The 18,691-nt window shown below is 59.5% G+C and overlaps 1 protein-coding gene across 1 annotated transcript in view; it reads right to left on the bottom strand.

Moving 5' to 3' along the window:
• Positions 1-613: 613 nt before the first annotated feature.
• The window catches only part of LOC101524590 (complement C3), a 28,492-nt gene continuing 10,414 nt past the window's right edge, over positions 614-18,691 (bottom strand). Inside the window, exons 19-41 of the mRNA XM_058659778.1 lie at positions 15,556-15,641; positions 13,897-14,039; positions 13,583-13,795; positions 12,411-12,477; positions 12,178-12,264; positions 10,840-11,043; positions 10,371-10,446; positions 9,934-10,093; positions 8,493-8,591; positions 7,019-7,175; positions 6,652-6,815; positions 5,586-5,744; positions 5,413-5,472; positions 5,208-5,298; positions 5,034-5,085; positions 3,741-3,828; positions 3,531-3,620; positions 2,739-2,844; positions 2,231-2,320; positions 1,884-1,967; positions 1,224-1,307; positions 991-1,126; positions 614-781 (exon numbers count right to left, since the gene is read on the bottom strand). Coding sequence (XP_058515761.1) covers positions 640-781; positions 991-1,126; positions 1,224-1,307; positions 1,884-1,967; positions 2,231-2,320; positions 2,739-2,844; positions 3,531-3,620; positions 3,741-3,828; positions 5,034-5,085; positions 5,208-5,298; positions 5,413-5,472; positions 5,586-5,744; positions 6,652-6,815; positions 7,019-7,175; positions 8,493-8,591; positions 9,934-10,093; positions 10,371-10,446; positions 10,840-11,043; positions 12,178-12,264; positions 12,411-12,477; positions 13,583-13,795; positions 13,897-14,039; positions 15,556-15,641 — 2,638 coding nt within the window. The 3' untranslated portion in view covers positions 614-639. The remainder of the gene's footprint in view (positions 782-990; positions 1,127-1,223; positions 1,308-1,883; positions 1,968-2,230; positions 2,321-2,738; positions 2,845-3,530; positions 3,621-3,740; positions 3,829-5,033; positions 5,086-5,207; positions 5,299-5,412; positions 5,473-5,585; positions 5,745-6,651; positions 6,816-7,018; positions 7,176-8,492; positions 8,592-9,933; positions 10,094-10,370; positions 10,447-10,839; positions 11,044-12,177; positions 12,265-12,410; positions 12,478-13,582; positions 13,796-13,896; positions 14,040-15,555; positions 15,642-18,691) is intronic.

The following is an 18,691-nucleotide window of genomic DNA, read 5'->3' as shown; positions in this document are numbered from 1 at the left end:
CTCTCCTGCCTGTTGAGTCATGTCTTCAGCCGGAAATGCCACCCTTGCCCACCCTGGCCTGGCAGCCACTCAAAGCATCCGCTAGAGGAGCTGGCCCTGGGCACGCAGGGGAAGGCGGGTGAGCGAGGAGGTAGAAGAGGCTGCGGCTGAGGACGAGGGGGGTCAACGGGAATGGCATGAGGACAGGCGGGGACAGGAGCAGGTGGAGTGTCTGGGAGCAGGTGCAGGCCAGCGGGCAGGGCAATATGTGCGGGGAAGATGCTGGTAAGAACCTAAGTCAAGGTCCAGATACAAAGGAGGGCTGAGACAGAAACAACACTGCGTCAGGATGCTCCCAGGATGCTCCCAGGCAGCCAGGCGAACAGGTGCCCATGAGACAGGGGCCGGGGGCTGGGGAGTGGATGAGGCTGTAGGGGTCGGGGCAGCGGCCGCTGGCAAGGAGGACGTGGCTGGTGGAGCGGAGCAGAAGGACCCATGCGTGAATTCAAGGGGAGACCTGGCGCAGGGTGCTGGGCGGGCGGGCGTGGGAACAGGAGCGGGTCCAGGCAATGGCTGCGTGGGAGCGTTTCCAGGTGCCTCCGTCCCTCGTCCCCCCAGACCACGGCGAGCTCTCTCAGGTGACGCAGGCCTTTATTGGGGTCAGTTAGGGCAGCCGTAGACGACCATGTTCTCGGTGAAGGAGGCCAGGTCCTGGCACTGCTTCTGGTTCTCTTCGTCCTGGCATTCGTCCTGCTCAGGCCACAGCTCCAGCCACGTGTCCTTGCCGATCAGGTATCTGGTGCTGGGGGGGGAGGGGTTGGGGACAAGTCAGAAGGGCGTGGCCGGGCAGGGGACCGGTGATTGGAGGTCGTGGGGGCAGGTCAGAAGGATGTGTAGGGGAGAGGCCGGGCTGGGCAGGTGCAGGGGGAGGGGGATGGCAGCTTGGGGTGGATAGGTCAGGAGGCTTGTTGCGGGGAGAGGGCCGTGCAGGTGTGAGGGGCTGGCACTCACTTGGGCTTCTCGCCCCACAGGTCGGAGGAGAGTCCCCACACGAGGTAGTGTTTTCCTTCCTTGAGTTTGAGCGCATCTCTGCACTTGATGTGGCTAATGAAGCGGCGCTCCTGCCCGGCCTGCACTTCATCTGAGCCTGTGGCAGCGGGCAGGGAGCCGGGGTGATGTTGAGCCGCGGCTGGCAGGGGCTGGGAGGCAGGGTGGGAGGGGGAGGGCACTGGGGGGAGGCTGACCTGACTTGATGGTGTTCTCAATGACCATTAAATACTCGTCAAAGTCATTCGATTTCTCCATCCGGACCAGCCTGGTCTTGTACACTGCCCAGGAGTGACGGGGGTGAGGGGGGTGGTGGAGCCGACCATGAGTGGGGGCGGGGCAAGCCGGCCAGCAGGTGCGCTTTGCCGTGGGCCCAGACACAGCTGGTCACCCCCTTACCGTTCCACACCCCATCACCCTCAGAGGCACACACCCAGTGAGGCACTATGTGCGCGCACACACACACATACTCCAGGGCCAGCTACAACCAGTCACGCACGTGGCTACCTACACCTGTGCCTTCCCTATCACGCTCACATTCACACACATCCCTAACCACCCACGCACACACACACACACAAATGGCAGAACATCTGCACTTTGCTCACACACTCACCCCTACCAAGGCCAGTGAACTGTGGCTTCCCCCCACCACACACGCAGCCCCTCGCACCACACCCATGCACACACAGACCACAGTCATGCACAGTCCACGAGTGACCCATGGATCACAGCCACATGTCCGTGTCTCAGGCTGACACACGCCATCTGAGCCACTCAACACGAGTGCTCACACCCAGCCACGCAGGCATACACACACACACACACACACACACACACACACACACACCACTCACCATAGTCCACCCCGGGCTCACAGGCCTTGTCCAGCCGTTCGTTCTCGGTGACTTTGTTATCTGGTTGCTGCAGGAAGCAGTTTTCTGCGGAAGAGGGTTGGAGCCAGGGTCCACACCACGGCGTACAAGAGTCTACACCGTGGTGTACAGTGGGTGCGGCCAGCCCTGGGGTCCAGCCCTCCCCAACCCGCCCTAGGACGCCCGCCGCACCCCTCCCCAACCCGCCCTAGGACGCCCGCCGCACCCCTCCCTGGCCGCCCCAGGACGCCCGCCCGCCGCACCCCTCCCTGGCCGCCCCAGGACGCCCGCCCGCCGCACCCCTCCCTGGCCCGCCCCAGGACACCCACCCTCGGCACAGCGGCACATGTCCTTGTGGCATAGCTTGCTCAGCATGCCATCCTCTTTGTCCGGGTGGTAGAATACAGTGCACGCTTCCTCTGCGGTGCAGGGGATGGGGAGGGGGTCAGGGACAAGGGGATGCCGGAGCCCAGCCCTCGGACTCCCGGGGTCCCTTGGATTTCAAGCTTAAAGTGCCGATCCTTGTGGCATGCAGACCCCAACCCTGGGACACGCCCCTCTCCTTCCCCTGATTTTCTCATCTCTAAGAGGCTTAGGGACACGAGAACTCGGGATTTTAGGATGTGTAGCATCTTAACTTAGAGATCTGTGAGGCCTTCAGATGCCCCACCCATGGACCTCTAGGACCTCCAGGCCCCTGGATCCTTTGGGTCACCCCCCTCCCCAATTCACAGATCCCCGCAGGACCCCTGTGCACCTCGTCCCGCACATCCTGTGACCGCCCCCTTCCCTGCCCAGCTCTCAGCTCCTGGCGCTGTCAGCCCCCTGGTGGCTCACCCAGGTTATAGTAGGAATAAACCTTGACCGACCCAGGCTGGATCAGCCCCACGTTGAAGAACTGATGAACTTTGAAGGACAGGCAGTCCTCCGCAATGTGGGAGATCTGCAGGGAGGATGGGGAGGCTTGGCAGTGAGGGGAAGAGTGGGAGCGACCTCTGGGAGAGGCGAGGAAGCTGGGGGGTGGGTGGCGGCAGGAGAGGGAGGGGCCGAGGTGAGGCAGCCCCACTTCCTCGCAGGCTCAGTCGTTGGACGCTGTTGATCAGCCCTCAGCTTCCCCACCCAACTTCAAGCCTGATGTGGCCAGGCCCCCCAACTCTGAGCCATGGGTGGCTGCCTGTGCCCATGCACCAGCTCCGTCTTATAACGCTCTCTTACTGGACAAGGTTGATGCTGCAGGGTCTGCAAGACCCGCCCCCATGTCTCATAACCCCCCAAGGGGAGCGTGCTTGACCCCTGAAGGATGGTGTGGAGCGCTCGGCCCCTTCCTCACCTGCTAGACGAATGAGAGACGCACGTCTACTCCACCGAGAGATCTCCCCGCCGCCCGCCCCACTCCCCTTCTCTCACGGCTGTGTGAGACCCCGATGGGGAACAGCGGAAGGCCATCCACGCACAGTGAGAGCCCAGCGTCGGGCAGCTGCAGCTGGTTGGGGGCGGGTGGCGACCCACGCCCTGTGTCCCCCAACCCCCACCCCCGATGCCATGGCTTGGCACTAGGGTAGGGCAGCAGGCTGGAGCAGCCAGGCAAGGGTCCGGGCAGCCTGGTGTGGGGCGGAAAGCCAGCCTCACCTTGTCCAGATAGATGATGAGTGTGTTTTTGTGGGAGAAGGCTTTGCTTAGCTCGTACTTGGAGATGTACCTGTCGATGCCATTGCTGAGCTGGAGGAGAGAGAGAGAATGGGAAGTCTGGGTGGAGCGGTGAGTGGAGGCGGGTGCAGAGTCCCTCCTGGACCCCCTTGCACGCTCCAGCCTCCTCCCTTTTCCCGAACCCCTTCCTACCAGGTTGAGGTCATCTGTGTCAGGGACGAAGCCCGTCATCATGGAAATGTCCAGAATGGACATGGTGGCATCCTCGTCTCCCAGGTACCTGTGCGGGGGAAGGGACACAGGGAGGGACCTAAGGGGTGGTGGCCGCGCTCTGAGAAGGTAGCTCTTTCGGGGAGAAGCTGGGCTAGACAAGGCCGTGTTGGGCTCCACTCTCTCTCTGGGACGCTCCTGTCTGGCGTGCCACAAGGGCCTCCCTTGCACTGATTCCGCCAGCCACTGCCCACAGCAGGTATCAGATCAAGGGCACCGGCCGGCCCTGGACACTGGACCTCCAGAACCACAAGTCCAGATAAACCTTCTTCCTGGGGTATTAGTGGATAAAAGCCACTGCCTGTGACACCAGCATCCTATGTGAGCACCTGTCCGAGACCCGGCTGCTCCGCTTCCGATCCAGCTTCCTGCTAATGCTCCTGAGAAGGCAGCAGACCGTGGTCCAAATACTTGGGTCCCCATACCCACGTGGGAGACCCAGATGGAGTCTCCTGGCTTCAGCCTGGTCCAGCCTTGGCCGTTACAGCCACTTGAGGAATGTATCATGAGTCAGAGTTCTCTCTGTCATCAATATTACCCTTCCCATTAGCCTCTCTCAGGAATTTTAATGTTCTAACATGTAGAGAGTTACAGCACATCCCACAAGTAATCAGACTCATTCTTAGGTCCTTATCCCTCTATAACTCACAGCGTGGAGTTTTTAAAACTGATAAAAAAAAAAAATCTAAAGGCCATCGAAGCAATCAGAATTTCCTTCATGTATTTTTCTAATCTTCCTGCTGGGTTCCGGAGTCTGGCAGTGCCACCCAAGGCTGCACATGTGAACATGTCCCCTACCGTGTGGCGGACATGGCCACACGTCACCTATCCATGTTCTGGGAGAGGAGAACCTTCTAGAATACACGCCCCCGGAACTACACACGGGCCGGTCTCCTCACTGTCCAGAACTACACACTCTGTGCGCTGTGTGGTCCGCGACATCGCAGGGACCACCTGTGGCACGGTGGGAGGTACGTGTGTGTATCTCCCAGGCTTGCCCACTCCAGCATGGGCACCAGCAATGCCTGTCACTAAGTGACAGCTCCTGGCAGTGCTGGGATGTGAGTGAGGGAAGCCAGCGCACGCGTGTGATCCACCGGGATGCTCGTCAACAGAGCAAACACAGGCAGCACTGGACACCCGGGATCGCTGCCCACGGGACCTGCTGGCCACACGGGACTGGCCGAGGCGGACGGCCGACACCCGGCTTCCTACCTGGCACAGATGTCAAGAATCATGGTGCTCTTCGCATCCTGCGGCTTCTTTGCTGGAGACACAGAGGATGGGCTTAGGGGAGGGGTGCCCCTCGGGGGCTGGCTCAGGAAGGGGGAGGTGCTGGACGGTAGGAGGAAGGCAGAGGACGAGGGCACGGACTTGGTCCCCTCGTACCTGTGTCGGGAGCTGGTCTGATGTTGACCCTCAGGTCAAACTTCTTGCAGCTGACTTTGTCTTTGACCTTGGCGTAGTACGTGGTCACCACCTGGTGAGCAGAGGGGTTGGGGTGTCAGGCCCCAGGGCCCTTGGGACAGCCCAGGACAGGGGAGAGAGGCTGAGAGAGGGCAGGGACCCGGCAGCGGCGAGTCTGTCGGCTTACCGACAGCGTGCCTTGGCCTTTCCCTTGGGCCGTTACGGTAAATCCCTCATTTTGCTTGGTCTGTGGAGAGAGAAGAGGCAGAGGGTGGAGAAGCAGACTGGTGGGGAGCTCCTCTGCCCGGCCTGGCTGGCAGGCAGGGCGTGCGTCAGGGGGGCACGGGCGGTGCACCACACCTCTTCTGACCGCAGCAGGCTTGCGGATTCCCACAGAATGAGATGCTTGACTGCGGAGCTGCGGCTGGGCAGCTTGATGGAAACCTCCAAGTTCAAGTCCTTGTGGTCCGGCATTTCCACTTGGTATTGGGCCAAAGCTTGGAACACCATGAAGGTGGCCTAGAACACACGAGACAGGAAAGGGGGTGAAGTGGGGATGAGAGGAGAGGATGTGGTTGAGTCCACTGTAGGAGAAGGGGGGTTCAAATCAGGGTTTTGACCCCCCCAAAAACTGTGGGCTGGAACCCAACAGAAGGACATGGGTGTCAGGGGGCAGTGATTGGAACCCGGAAAACATGTTCTGGAATTCTCTGGGTGACGGGGGACCAGACCAGGACTTGGTGACAATAAACCTGTGATCTAGAACCTACTAAGGTCATCATTGGACCCTGGGGACATGTTCTAGAACTCTCCAAACGACTTGAAGCTGTTGAGAGCGTGTCTAGAATCCACCAGAAGGTCCGCAAGGATGTAAGCTAGACCCATTTGAAGGAGATAGGTTTAGAACAGGGCTTGGAAGCACTGAGAATATACTAGAAAATACTGGACACGCTAATCGGAATAGGAACGTGTGTGTGTGTGTGTGTGTGTGTGTGTGTAGAACATAACACGAAAGACATCCCAGATCCCCAAAGAAAGACGGAACTCAAGTGGGAGCTTGAGATTACAGAATACTGCGTTGATTGAAATCATGGTCCAGGAGCCACCAGAATCAGGGCGCGGGGGACTGACTCAGTGAGGCCCTGCCTGGGCTCAGGGAGAGCTTGTTCTAGAACTCGCCAGTGAGACAGGGGGAAATCCTGGGAGCTAAGGAAGCACTTTATCTGATCCCAGCACTGAGGACACAACCCAGACACCAGCAGGGCTGCAGTATGGAACATTCCAGATCATTCCAGATCATTCCAGAATCTACCGATGGGCTGGTAGATGAGAGATATTGATCCACGCCGAACACACTGGCTCAGGGGGACCGAATTATGTCTCCAGGAGCCACTGGGGTTGCCCGGTGCCATGCAAATCCACTTACCTGGGTAGAACCATAACCACCACCGTAGTATCTCTGTTCGTTGAGCCAGCGCGCAACGGCAGGCAAAGAGTCCATGTCGCGCAAGCGCAGCAGGGCCAAGAGGGCGTAGGACGTGGCCTCCACGTTGTAGAGGTGCTGGCCAGGTTCCTCCCAGCGATTCCTGTCTGTGAGAAGGACACCCCCAGCCCTGGCACTCGCTGTCCTGTCCATCTCGGTTAAGACCCATTCTAGATTTCCTGATGCCCACTTGGGATCCTTGTCTATCTCCTCGCACTCCAGTTGCTTTAAATGGAATGCTCAGTAGACATTTGCTGAGTGAAGCCACAGACCAGCCCGTGCTGCCCCCCGACCCCCGCTGGCCCGTTACCTTTGGCTGTGCTCAGGAACTTGTTGAGCATTTCCCCTTGCAGTTTTTCCTGCTGGGCCAGTGCATAGCCTGCAATGGCTATGCTGTAGGGCCTCTGTAGGTTCAGGTAGTTTTTTGAGATGAAGTCCTTGGACTTGCTGATGCTAGCTGGCAAGCTCTGGAAGGGAAGAGGATCGGGGGCTGCTGGTCAGGTGGGCATTGCTGGCAAAGGACGTCACTCCTTGGGGACTCGGGCACTTTCTGTGCCCTGGCTCCAGTGGCCTTGCGGCTGTTCTGGTGGGAAAGCTACGTGGCCGTGGGGTATCTGTGTTGGAACAGGAGCAGTACATAACTCCGGGGAGGTGCTGGTGGGTTGTACAACCGGCTCTCTGGTGGAAGGATCGGCGGGGCCCCTGGTTGGCAGTGATGACCAAATGGCTGGGGTGCTAATATGTCCACCAGAGCCCAATACAAGACATGCACCCCACAGGAACTCATCAGGTAAGCTGAGGCAGAACCTTACAAAACCCCACAAGATGAAAACTCTCTCTCTCCTTTCTCTGTCTCTTCCCCTCTCTGCGTGGTTCGACCCAGAAAGCCCTGAAGTCCGTCTTGGCCGTTAGAGTCAATAGCTCCAGTCTCCTCTCCGCTGGCCCATTCCCTCCCATCTCCTTCCAGGAATGAGCACACGGGGTGAGCAGCTGAGGTGAGGGTGACATGCTGGGGTTCCCCACACGGGAAGGTCTCCAAAGCCCGGGACAGAGAGACGGCACTGCCACGGGCATCGGGAGTGAAGCCAGATCAGAGCAGGGGGGCCGCCAGGAGCTGTGGCCTTTGTGGTTTCCTGTGTGGGGTTGGGGATCCCGTGGCAGGTGCCCCCAAAAGAGGCCGTGCACTGAGGAAATGGCCTCGGTTCTAAGCTGCCTCAGGACTCCACGTGCTGGGTTTTCTCTAAGCTAGAACACAGAGGGGCGGGTCATGACCTGGAAATGAGTCACGTGGCTCGAGCATGGCCGAGGGATGAGCCAAGTGGTTTCTGGAAATGAGCTCAGAGCTCTCTGCAGACATCAAAGCAAAACCCAAAGGGCTCCCACCTTTGGCTTTTTTTCACCTCAATTTTCTCATCTGTAAACTGGGGGGCGGTGGTCATGAGTCAGTCACCTTGGGCTGTTATACCCAGCTCTCTGGTGGGTGTGTCAGGTGCTCAGCGTGTTACCATAGCGTGTTACCATAGCGACTGTGGAGGCTGTTTAGGGTACTCGGGAGGTCTGGAATCATCTGACAATACTTGGATGTGCCCCAGGTAAGGTCAGTTACATAACGGTGGGATAGGGTAGGGTGGGGTAGAGTCAGGTGGGATAAGGAAAGACAGGGTAGGGCAGGGCAGCATGGGGTATGGCAGGGTGGAGTAGGGCAGGGCAACATGGGCTATGGCAGGGTGGAGTAGGGCAGGATAAGGTGATGTCCTGCCTGGGGAAGAGGTGAGGATACTTACATTGATTTGTTCCTCGCAAATCTCTCTTGCCTCCTGCAGGGCGATGAGCACGAAGGCCGTGAGCGATACTTCCTTCTCTGCAGAGTTCCGGAAGCCACCCTGGCACAGGGGGCAGGAAGCAAAGGTCACTCACAGGTCACCCCACGAGTCCAGTCACCCTCATTGTGGGGTGCGCCTCCTCCTGGCGCCCCGACCTCACGGGAAGTTAATGTTTTAATAGTATTGGTTCATCCCATGGCAAGCTGGGGACCGACACGGTGTCGTGGTATTAGTGAACCCGAGGTCGGGGACAGTTGCACTTGCTGGTTCGCTCTCCCCAGCATCTGTTGCAGTCAGGGCTGGGCCAGGCTGAACCACCAGCCAGAAGCACCGCCCAGGTCTTCCCGGCAGGGTGGCAGGAACCCGAGGACTTGAGCCACCACCCGCACAGAGCCTGCATGGACAGAATGCTGGAGTCAGGAGCTGGAGCCGGGAATTGAGCAGAGGAACTCCAGTGGGGGAACGCAGGGACCCTAGTCAGCATCGAACAGCCACTCAGCTAAATGCCTGCTCTAGAATGCATGGGTTTCTAGCAAGTTCCTGCTGGCGGAGTGGTTGCTTGGGCTGCTGGAACCCTGCCACTCTGCAGGGCTCTGGAGCTACGGACGTCCCAAGGGGCATGGCAAGAGCCTGAGAGCGGGGAGTCAGGGGTAGTGTGGCGAGAAGGCTCCTCCTGGGGGAAGCTTGCCAGCAGGTGGTCCTGCAGGGTGTCCTGGTGAGAGAGGGAGTCCCTGAGGAGGGGGGAAGGAGGGAAACTGGCCAGGGGGGATGTTTCTGAGCAGCGACCAGGTAGCAGGAGAGGGAGACGGTACTGGACGTGACGCAAGGTCTGTAGGCACAGTGAGTAATTCTTAACTTCTCAGCATGGCGACCACATGTTCCTACCGTGTCCTGGACTGCACATGTCCAGGTAGGGGGTGTGTGTGTGAGTCAAGGGGTAGTGCAATGGCCCAACTGTCTAACCCTCTTCTTGCAAGCGCCGGGATCCCATAGGAGCATTGGTTCATGTCCCAGCTGCTCCACTTCCCATCCAGCTCCCTGCCTGTGGCCTGGGAAAGCAGTAGAGGATGGCCCAAAGCCTTGGGACCCTGTACTCACATGGGAGACCCGGAACAAGCTCCTGGCTTCAGATTGGCTCAGCTCTGGCCCTTGTGGCCATTTGGGGAGTGAACCAGCGGATGGGAGATGATTCTCTCTGTCTCTCCTCCTCTCTGTAAATCTGCCTTTCCAATAAATGTAAGTGGAGTTGGCTGTCTCGTCCTCCATCCCAGCCCCAGGTGAACTGGCTAGGGTGGAGGCAGGGCAGAGCAGGGAGGGGTGGAGGGAGGTGTCTCCATCCCAGCAACGCTCAGCAGCCCCCAGCACCCCCCTGCCCGCTCTGCCTGTGGCTTTGGCCTCTCACAATCATTTCTTGGTGGATCACGGGCGCGTCCTCTTGGAAGACCCCGTCCGGCTTCTGCTTCTCCATGATTAGCCACTTCACGGCCCCGCACAGGACCCGGGAGTCGATGGCGATGAGGTTGGCGGCCAGAGAGAAGACCTTTACCACATATGCGGTCAGCCTGGTGGGACAAGGGGGTGGACGCTGCGCATTGGTCCCGGGGACTCGGCGCTGTACACGTGGGGTCCATCTCGGCCCAGCGACGAGCAGATGAGGGTTCAGCCCTGGGCTCATCTCCCTTCCTGCATACAATAACCCACGGGGCTCTGCGTGTGCCAGTGGAGGGGGTCTGAGCCTGGGAGAGTGCAATGGCTTTGATGCTCCCTGCTGGTCCCCTCTGGGCTGGGGACCAGGCCCTGCTCAGGAAGTGGCCGGAAGAGGCTGGTCCAGGGCCTCACCAGGTGCTTGGTGGCCTATTCAAGAAGGCTGCATAAGCGGAGTTGGGTTGCTTGAAGGCCAGCTGCTGGGTGTAGCCTGCAGGGGAGAGCGGTAGGGTGGGGGCACAGTGAAGGATGGGATGGGGCAGTGTCCAGGGGCTGCTGGGTGGAGGGCGTGGGGATGAGAGGAAAGGGATTCAGTGGACAGGGATCTCAGAGGGGGAGCAGGGCTTAGAGCAGGGACAGGGAGTCTGTGAGGGGTGGGACAGGGGTATACAGAGGAGAGGGGGATGCAGGGGTGGGGAGGAGATTTCTGGAGATTACAGGGAGAGGGAGGAGAGGAGTGGGAGGAGCTCCTAGCGGAAGGGTGGGGCCTTGATGAGGGGTGTGTCTTACTGAAGGGCGTGGTCTGGAGGAGGAGGAGAAGGAGGGGGTCTCGGGGAAGGGTTGGGGTCTGGAGCAGGAGGAGGGGTCTGCAGGTAGGACCCACCTTTTTTGATGAGCTCCAGAGCCTCGTCCCGCTTGCCCAAGGGGTACTTTTCCCACTGCTCGGTGAGGTCCAGGTAGTGCACGGCGATGACCGTGGGCGTCATGGAGATCATGTTCTGCTCCCCGCAGCCTGATGGTGTCACGATGAGGTGTTTCAGCCGCTCGCCGTCCACAGCATCCTCCGTCATCTGGGCCACAGGGGTGCCTGTAGGAGGACCCCGAGGGGGCGCTGAGGAGTGTGGTGGGAGGGAGGGAGAGAGGGAGCAGGAGGGTCCCGTGCCCCCATGGTTCCCAGCCTCTGCCCGGTCTAGGCCAAGGGGCAAGGACTGAGAGGCTGTGCCTGGCAGGGGGGTATGGAGAGGAGGGGAGGGGAGAAGCAGCTGGAGGGAGAGACCTGCTTTTAGGGGGAAATTGTTTGGGGGTTTCTGGTTGGCAGCCTCTCCTCCCAGGGTCTCTTGCTTCACAAGTGGGAAAATAATTTTAATAGCTAGCGTCACAAATGCGAGCAATCAGTCTTGCTTAGGTTATGGCCACAGATTCTTGAAAAAGTTGGCAGAGAACTGACCCTGAAAGGTAAGCTTAGGGAAGCGGGGCTTGGCCAAGGGTAGAGAGGCCCGCATTCCACAGCACAGTGCCCAGGTTCTCCGGATCCTGACTCCCCGGAGGGCATCAGGTGATGGCCTGGGTGCTAGGGTCTTTCCACCACCCACGTGGGAGACCCAGAAGAAGCTCCAGGCTCCTGGCTTCAGCCTGGTCCAGCCCTGGCCATTGCAGCCATTGAGGGAGTGAACCAGCCGATGGAAGCTCTCTCCTCTAACCCCCTGTAGAACCCCGCCTTTCAAACAGATTAAATAAATCTTTGGGAAAAAGAGAGACATCTTTCAGTTTTACCATTCAATAACCATTATGTCAGGTCTCACGTAATCACCCCACAGCACTTAGAGGCAGTCCTACTGTCCACCCACCACCATCCACTTCCCACCATGCTCCACTCCCACCATCCACCCCATCACCCCCCACCCCCACTACTCACCCTTCACCCTCCACCCCCACCCCGACTACCCATCCCCCACTACCACCCCCACCATCCACCCTGCCACCTCACAGGTTACAAGGTGGCCCCCTCGGCCCGTCTTTCACCCCTAGCTAATGCGTGCCAGGATTTCTGCTGTAGAAACACACTGTTTTTTGCTGACTCGAACACCCTCTGGAGGGTTCTAGAAGATGGCCCCAAGAGGGGCCGCTCCAGCGGATTTGGAGGAGTGGGGAGGCACGCCCCCTTCTGGGGACTCCCAGCTCCCCTGGCCCAGGAGGCGGTCAGGACTGAGGGACAACTTACCTTGCAGAAGGATCTTGGTCTCTGCTTCGGTTTCTGGGACTTGATCGCTGAGATCGGCCGGGGGGATCTCCTCCTTCTGGAAGCCCCCTATCCAGCCAGCGAGAGCCGCGTGAGCGCAACCTGACGCCCTCCCAGGCTCTCCCCTTCAGCGGGCTACGGGAGGAATGCTGGCCGCTCCACCAGGCCCCCCTCCTGCCCCACCGTGCCCATGCCCTCCCTGGCATCTCCCCCACCTTGGCCAAGGTTTTCTGGGTCCAGGGTTCGAACAGTCACAGTTTTGTTAACGGGGATCCCTTCGGGCTACACGGTGTTGAGGGAGGGGAGAGAGGAAAGCACAGACACACAGAAGGTCAGTGGGGTCCTGTTCGGCTGGTTGCCTGAGCTTAGGGGTCGTGGCCTGGGAACTCGGCCCCTCACTCTCTCGGCTGTGTGACCAGGGGGTTGCTTCATCTCTCCATGCCATGTTCTCATCCTTTATGAGGAAGAGGTGGGAGTTGGCACTGTAGTGCAAATAGTGAAACCACTGCTTATGACCCTGGCATCCCATACGGGCACCGGTTCGAGTCCCAGCTGCTCTACTTCCGGTCCAGCTCCCTGCTCAAGCGCTTGGGAAAGCAGCGGAGGGATGGCCCAAGAAGTACATCCCGGTCAGAGTCCTGGCTCTGGCTCCTGACGCCAGCTCCCTGCTGATGTGGACCCTTGGGTCTCTGCCAGCTACTGCGGCAGACCTGGTTTCTGCCTTTGGCCCTGACTGGGTACCACCGTGGGCATCTGTGGGGACTGTGAGTCCGAAGAAAGGAGAGGCCTCACTCTCTCCTCTGAAATAATAGAAGTGAACACGTTCGGAAAAGCACGCACCACACTAAATTCTTTTTGTCTTGACTGCTGAGTTCTTTTTTTTTTTTTTCTCCCCCAGTATTGTTAGAATTCTGTACCGCTGCTTTTAACATGTGAGCTCCGCCTCCAAACTTCTACAACTTTGAGCACTTGTATAATTCCAGGCTGGACACTGCAATTCGTAGTGAGCCTCCCGTGTGTGTCAGGGGCCCAAAAAAGGGGCGGTGTTGTGGCACAGTGGGCTCAAGTCACGGGTTTCCAAGGCCAGCAGCCCACAGCGGAGGAGCGCCAGTTCCCAGTCCTGGCTGCTGTACCCAGGAGACAGCAGGTGATGGCTTGATGCCTCCTGCTTGGAGTCCAGCTTGGAATCTCTGGCGCTAGGATTCGGCCTCGTTCAGATCTGGCTGTCATGGCCATTTGGGGTGGGAGGGAGTGTAGCAGCAGGTGGAAAATTTCTACAATCCTTTCTATTGTCTCTCTCTCTTTCCACTGCTCTGCCTGTCAGATGATGGACCAGGAGCCTTCCCTGAAGAGGACAAGGGGTGGCAAGGGATCCCCGAGGACTCACCACGACCTTCAGGGTCTTCTTGACACCGTCGCTGATGAAGCGATTATAGACAGCGGCCTTAACCTCGACCTCCTGCAGACCGATCTTCAGAGGCACAAGGACATAAGGGATGGGCAGCGAGGACTTGGGCGGGAGCGTCACGGTCTGCTGGTGGTTCTTCTTGGCCGTGGCCAGGCTGCAGAAGGCTGGGTTGTACAACAGCTCCACCCTCACCTTCCGGAGACAGAGAGAGACAGAGAGAGAGGTGTCAGGGCAGGGCTGTGTGTGTGCACCAGGCCGCCCCCCTGCCAGCACCACCCCCACTCCCGATGTACCTTGAGGGACTCGGACTCCCGGTAGTTATACAGGACAGCTCGGATCTCCACCTGCTCGTTGCGCACCACGGAGTAGGGCAGCCGCAGGTCAATGAAGAAGTCTTGCATCACCGTGACCTCATAGGGGTCGGCCACGCAGATTCCTGTCCAGGCATGGGTGGGGCAGGTGTCAGGGGTGGGAACATTTTTAAGGCAAGTGCTCATGTTTAAAAAAAAATTATTTTTTCTTTATCTACCTACCTACCTACCTACGAGGAGTCAGGGCTGGCCCAGGCACAAGCCAGGAGCTCCATCCAGGTCTCCCACACGGGTAACAGGGGCCTGGTCACTTGGGCCGTCCCCTGCTGCCTCGTGGGGTGCCCATCAACAGTGGGGAGCAGAGCAGGGGCTCCAACCCAGGAACTCTGAGGTGATATGCGGGAATTGTGACATCTGTGTCAAATGGCTTATTCTTTTAGAGCCAATTCTTCCACCCAAACCAACTTGAATCATTTCATGAAAAGAAACTCCATGTGCGTTGATTTATTTCTGACGCACAGAAATAGCTGGTGGGCAGGGTAATCTCCCATCCATCCACTGGCTCACTCCCTGCTCCCCCCGCCGGGCCCACGGGGCTGCGTGGGGATGGGCACCAAAGGCAGGAATCCAGAACACAGCGTAGCTTTCCCGTGCAAGTGGCAGGCACCCAACCACTTGAGGCGTCACGTGTTGCTTTTGTAGGAAGCTGGGATCCCGCAGCCCTGTACCGAGCCCCTGAACTGGTGCTCCACAGTGGCTAACGGGGGTCCTGCACGCTGAGCTCAACGCCAGTGCCCCCCACCCGCGCCGGGCCCTTTATCTCCAGGTTCAAGGATCACATGCTTCTATTACAACTAAGAAGCCACTGTCCAGGGCGGGGGTGGGGTAGTGGGGGACACAGGGGTGGGAGCTCGGGGTACAAACAGGAGCTATGTGTACTTTCTGTTCAATGTCGCTGGGAGCCCCACTGTGAAAAACAAAAAGGGGTGCATAAAAAAGCCACCCAATGTGAAAGTGTTGTCTGGTGGGTTAAACCGCCATTTGCTTGTCTGTACCAGTATTGTTGGGGCACATTTAGATAGCAGAGTCATGGAACTGTAACTCCTTACGAAGAGTGTGACATTATGGGGAAAATCAATCGAGGGGGGTAGGAAATGGGGGGAGGGGAATCCCAGACTATACAGAATTGTATGAGAAATTTCAAAAATTAAAAGAATGGGCCCGGCGGCGTGGCCCAGCGGCTTAAATCCTCGCCTTGAACGCCCCGGGATCCCATATGGGCGCCGGTTCTAATCCTGGCAGCTCCACTTCCCATCCAGCTTCCTGCCTGTGGACCTAGGAGAGCAGCAGCAGATGGCCCAAGTGCTTGGGCCCCTGCACTTACGTGGGAGACCCAGATAGAGTTCCTGGCTCCTGGCTTCAGCCTGTCGCAACTCTGGCCACTGTGGACATTTGGGAAGTGAACCAGGGGACAGAAGATCTCTTTCTCCATCTCTCTTTCTCTCTCTCTCTAATTCTGCCTTTCCAATAAATAAAACAAATCTTTTCAAAAAGCCCACCAGCTTTGGAGACCTCGTCCGTCGGGTCTGCCCTCCAGGCTGCGTGGGCCGTGGCCGGCAGGCATGCTGTCCCTTTGCTCACCTTTCTTATCGGACAAGCTCACGGCCATGATCTCCCAGGTGGTGATGGAGTCTTTCAGAAACACGTTCATGATCTTCGTGGAGATTCTGCACGGGCGAGGGGTTGGGCATCAGGAGGAAATGCCCAGCAAGTGCAGGGTACCCAGCGTTAAGCCCTTGCCCAAGTGCCCTGAGCTGGGCTGCGGGTACAGAGCAGTTCGAAGGAAGAGGAAGTGGGAAACTCTGAGGGGTCTCCTTCCCCCTCAGACAGGGTCTCCTTCCCCCTCAGACGGGGTCTCCTTCCCCCTCAGACGGGGTCTCCTTCCCCTCAGACGGGGTCTCCTTCCCCTCAGACGGGGTCTCCTTCCCCCTCAGACGGGGTCTCCTTCCCCTCAGACGGGTGTTGTGGGCTGTGGAGCTGATTTACATTGCTTTAGCTGAGCACTCAGGAATCAGGCCTAAGGCAGTAGCACCTGGCCTTTGCAGACTCATTGGCGTCCTATTGTCCTGTTGATGGACTTGAGGGGAAGAGGAGATAATATGTAACAAGGAGGCTTAGGAGCAGACGGCTCCCAGCAATTCTACCACCACCATGGTCTCTGTGTGTCAGTGCTTTTCACTTGGACATTCGCCGTGCCTACTATGCCGGCTCAGCGGAAGAATTCTAATCTGTCCAGGCATTTTCGCTATTGTGAGACTGGCTTTTTACACAATGTGAACTTGGAGGTTAATGTCAATGTCTTACAAAAGGGCCTTCTATTATTCCTACTGTTTTGGGTGTCCCCATTGACCTTATGCTAATCAAGGGACCTGTGTTTAGGGTTTCGTCCTCTCCTTAACCTTTAGGTTCTCCTTTTCTTTGTGATACAAGATTAGGTTGTAGGATAAGGATTGTAGCAGGAATTTCTATTGTTTTTGGATAAAGCAGATGGCATGGTTGTTCTTAGAAACACCCATTTGATCATGACGTTAAAAGTCTGAGCCAGAGTTTAACTGATTCTGTATAAATAAAGCAGACGGCTTTATTGCCGTGTCCACTATCATCATGGAATCCTAGTGGTCCGTCTCTTTCTTTCTGCGCCTCGTCCACGCACCCTTCCCGAGTTCCGAAACCCAGGCTGGAACTGGACTCCGGCAGACGGGGTCTCCTTCCCCCTCAGACGGGGTCTCCCCTCCACTCAGACGGGGTCTCCTTCCCCTCAGACGGGGTCTCCTTCCCCTCAGACGGGGTCTCCCCTCCCCTCAGACGGGGTCTCCCCTCCCCTCAGACGGGGTCTCCCCTCCCCCTCAGACGGGGTCTCCTTCCCCTCAGACGGGGTCTCCCCTCCCCTCAGACGGGGTCTCCCCTCCCCTCAGACGGGGTCTCCCCTCCCCTCAGACGGGGTCTCCCCCTCAGACGGGGTCTCCCCTCCCCTCAGACAGGGTCTCCCCTCCCCTCAGACGGGGTCTCCTTCCCCCTCAGACGGGGTCTCCTTCCTCCTCAGACGGGGTCTCCCCTCCCCTCAGACGGGGTCTCCCCTCCCCTCAGACAGGGTCTCCTTCCCCCTCAGACGGGGTCTCCCCTCCCCTCAGACGGGGTCTCCTTCCCCTCAGACGGGGTCTCCTTCCCCTCAGACGGGGTCTCCCCTCCCCTCAGACGGGGTCTCCCCTCCCCTCAGACGGGGTCTCCCCTCCCCCTCAGACGGGGTCTCCTTCCCCTCAGACGGGGTCTCCCCTCCCCTCAGACGGGGTCTCCCCTCCCCTCAGACGGGGTCTCCCCTCCCCTCAGACGGGGTCTCCCCTCCCCCTCAGACGGGGTCTCCTTCCCCTCAGACGGGGTCTCCTTCCCCTCAGACGGGGTCTCCCCTCCCCTCAGACAGGGTCTCCCCTCCCCTCAGACGGGGTCTCCTTCCCCCTCAGACGGGGTCTCCTTCCTCCTCAGACGGGGTCTCCCCTCCCCTCAGACGGGGTCTCCCCTCCCCTCAGACAGGGTCTCCTTCCCCCTCAGACGGGGTCTCCTTCCCCCTCAGACGGGGTCTCCCCCTCAGACAGGGTCTCCCCTCCCCTCATACAGGGTCTCCCCTCCCCTCAGACGGGGTCTCCCCTCCCCTCAGACGGGGTCTCCTTCCTCCTCAGACGGGGTCTCCTTCCCCTCAGACGGGGTCTCCTACCTCCTCAGACGGGGTCTCCCCTCCCCTCAGACGGGGCCTCCTTCCCCCTCAGACGGGGTCTCCCCTCCCCTCAGACGGGGTCTCCTTCCCCTCAGACGGGGCCTCCCCTCCCCTCAGACGGGGTCTCCCCTCCCCTCAGACGGGGTCTCCCCTCCCCTCAGACGGGGTCTCCCCTCCCCTCAGACAGGGTCTCCCCTCCCCTCAGACGGGGTCTCCTTCCCCCTCAGACGGGGTCTCCCCCTCAGACAGGGTCTCCCCTCCCCTCAGACGGGGTCTCCCCTCCCCTCAGACGGGGTCTCCTTCCCCCTCAGACGGGGTCTCCCCTCCCCTCAGACGGGGTCTCCTTCCTCCTCAGACGGGGTCTCCTTCCCCTCAGACGGGGTCTCCTTCCTCCTCAGACGGGGTCTCCCCTCCCCTCAGACGGGGTCTCCTTCCCCCTCAGACGGGGTCTCCCCCTCAGACAGGGTCTCCCCTCCCCTCATACAGGGTCTCCCCTCCCCTCAGACGGGGCCTCCTTCCCCCTCAGACGGGGTCTCCCCTCCCCTCAGACGGGGCCTCCTTCCCCCTCAGACGGGGTCTCCTTCCCCTCAGACGGGGTCTCCTTCCCCTCAGACGGGGCCTCCTTCCCCCTCAGACGGGGCCTCCTTCCCCCTCAGACGGGGTCTCCTTCCCCCTCAGACGGGGTCTCCTTCCCCCTCAGACGGGGTCTCTTTCCCCCTCAGACGGGGTCTCCCCTCCCCTCAGACGGGGTCTCCCCTCCCCTCAGACGGGGTCTCCCCTCCCCTCAGACGGGGCCTCCTTCCCCTCAGACGGGGCCTCCTTCCCCCTCAGACAGGGCCTCCCCTCCCCTCAGACGGGGTCTCCCCTCCCCTCAGACGGGGCCTCCTTCCCCCTCAGACGGGGTCTCCCCTCCCCTCAGACCGGGTCTCCCCTCCCCTCAGACGGGGTCTCCCCTCCCCTCAGACGGGGTCTCCTTCCCCCTCAGACGGGGTCTCCCCCTCAGACAGG

This window comes from Ochotona princeps, unplaced genomic scaffold (genome assembly GCF_030435755.1).
Source record: "Ochotona princeps isolate mOchPri1 unplaced genomic scaffold, mOchPri1.hap1 HAP1_SCAFFOLD_170, whole genome shotgun sequence".
Classification (NCBI taxonomy): domain Eukaryota; kingdom Metazoa; phylum Chordata; class Mammalia; order Lagomorpha; family Ochotonidae; genus Ochotona; species Ochotona princeps.
The sequence above is the reverse complement of the archived record's forward strand: the minus strand, read 5'-3'. Positions and strand labels throughout refer to the sequence as shown.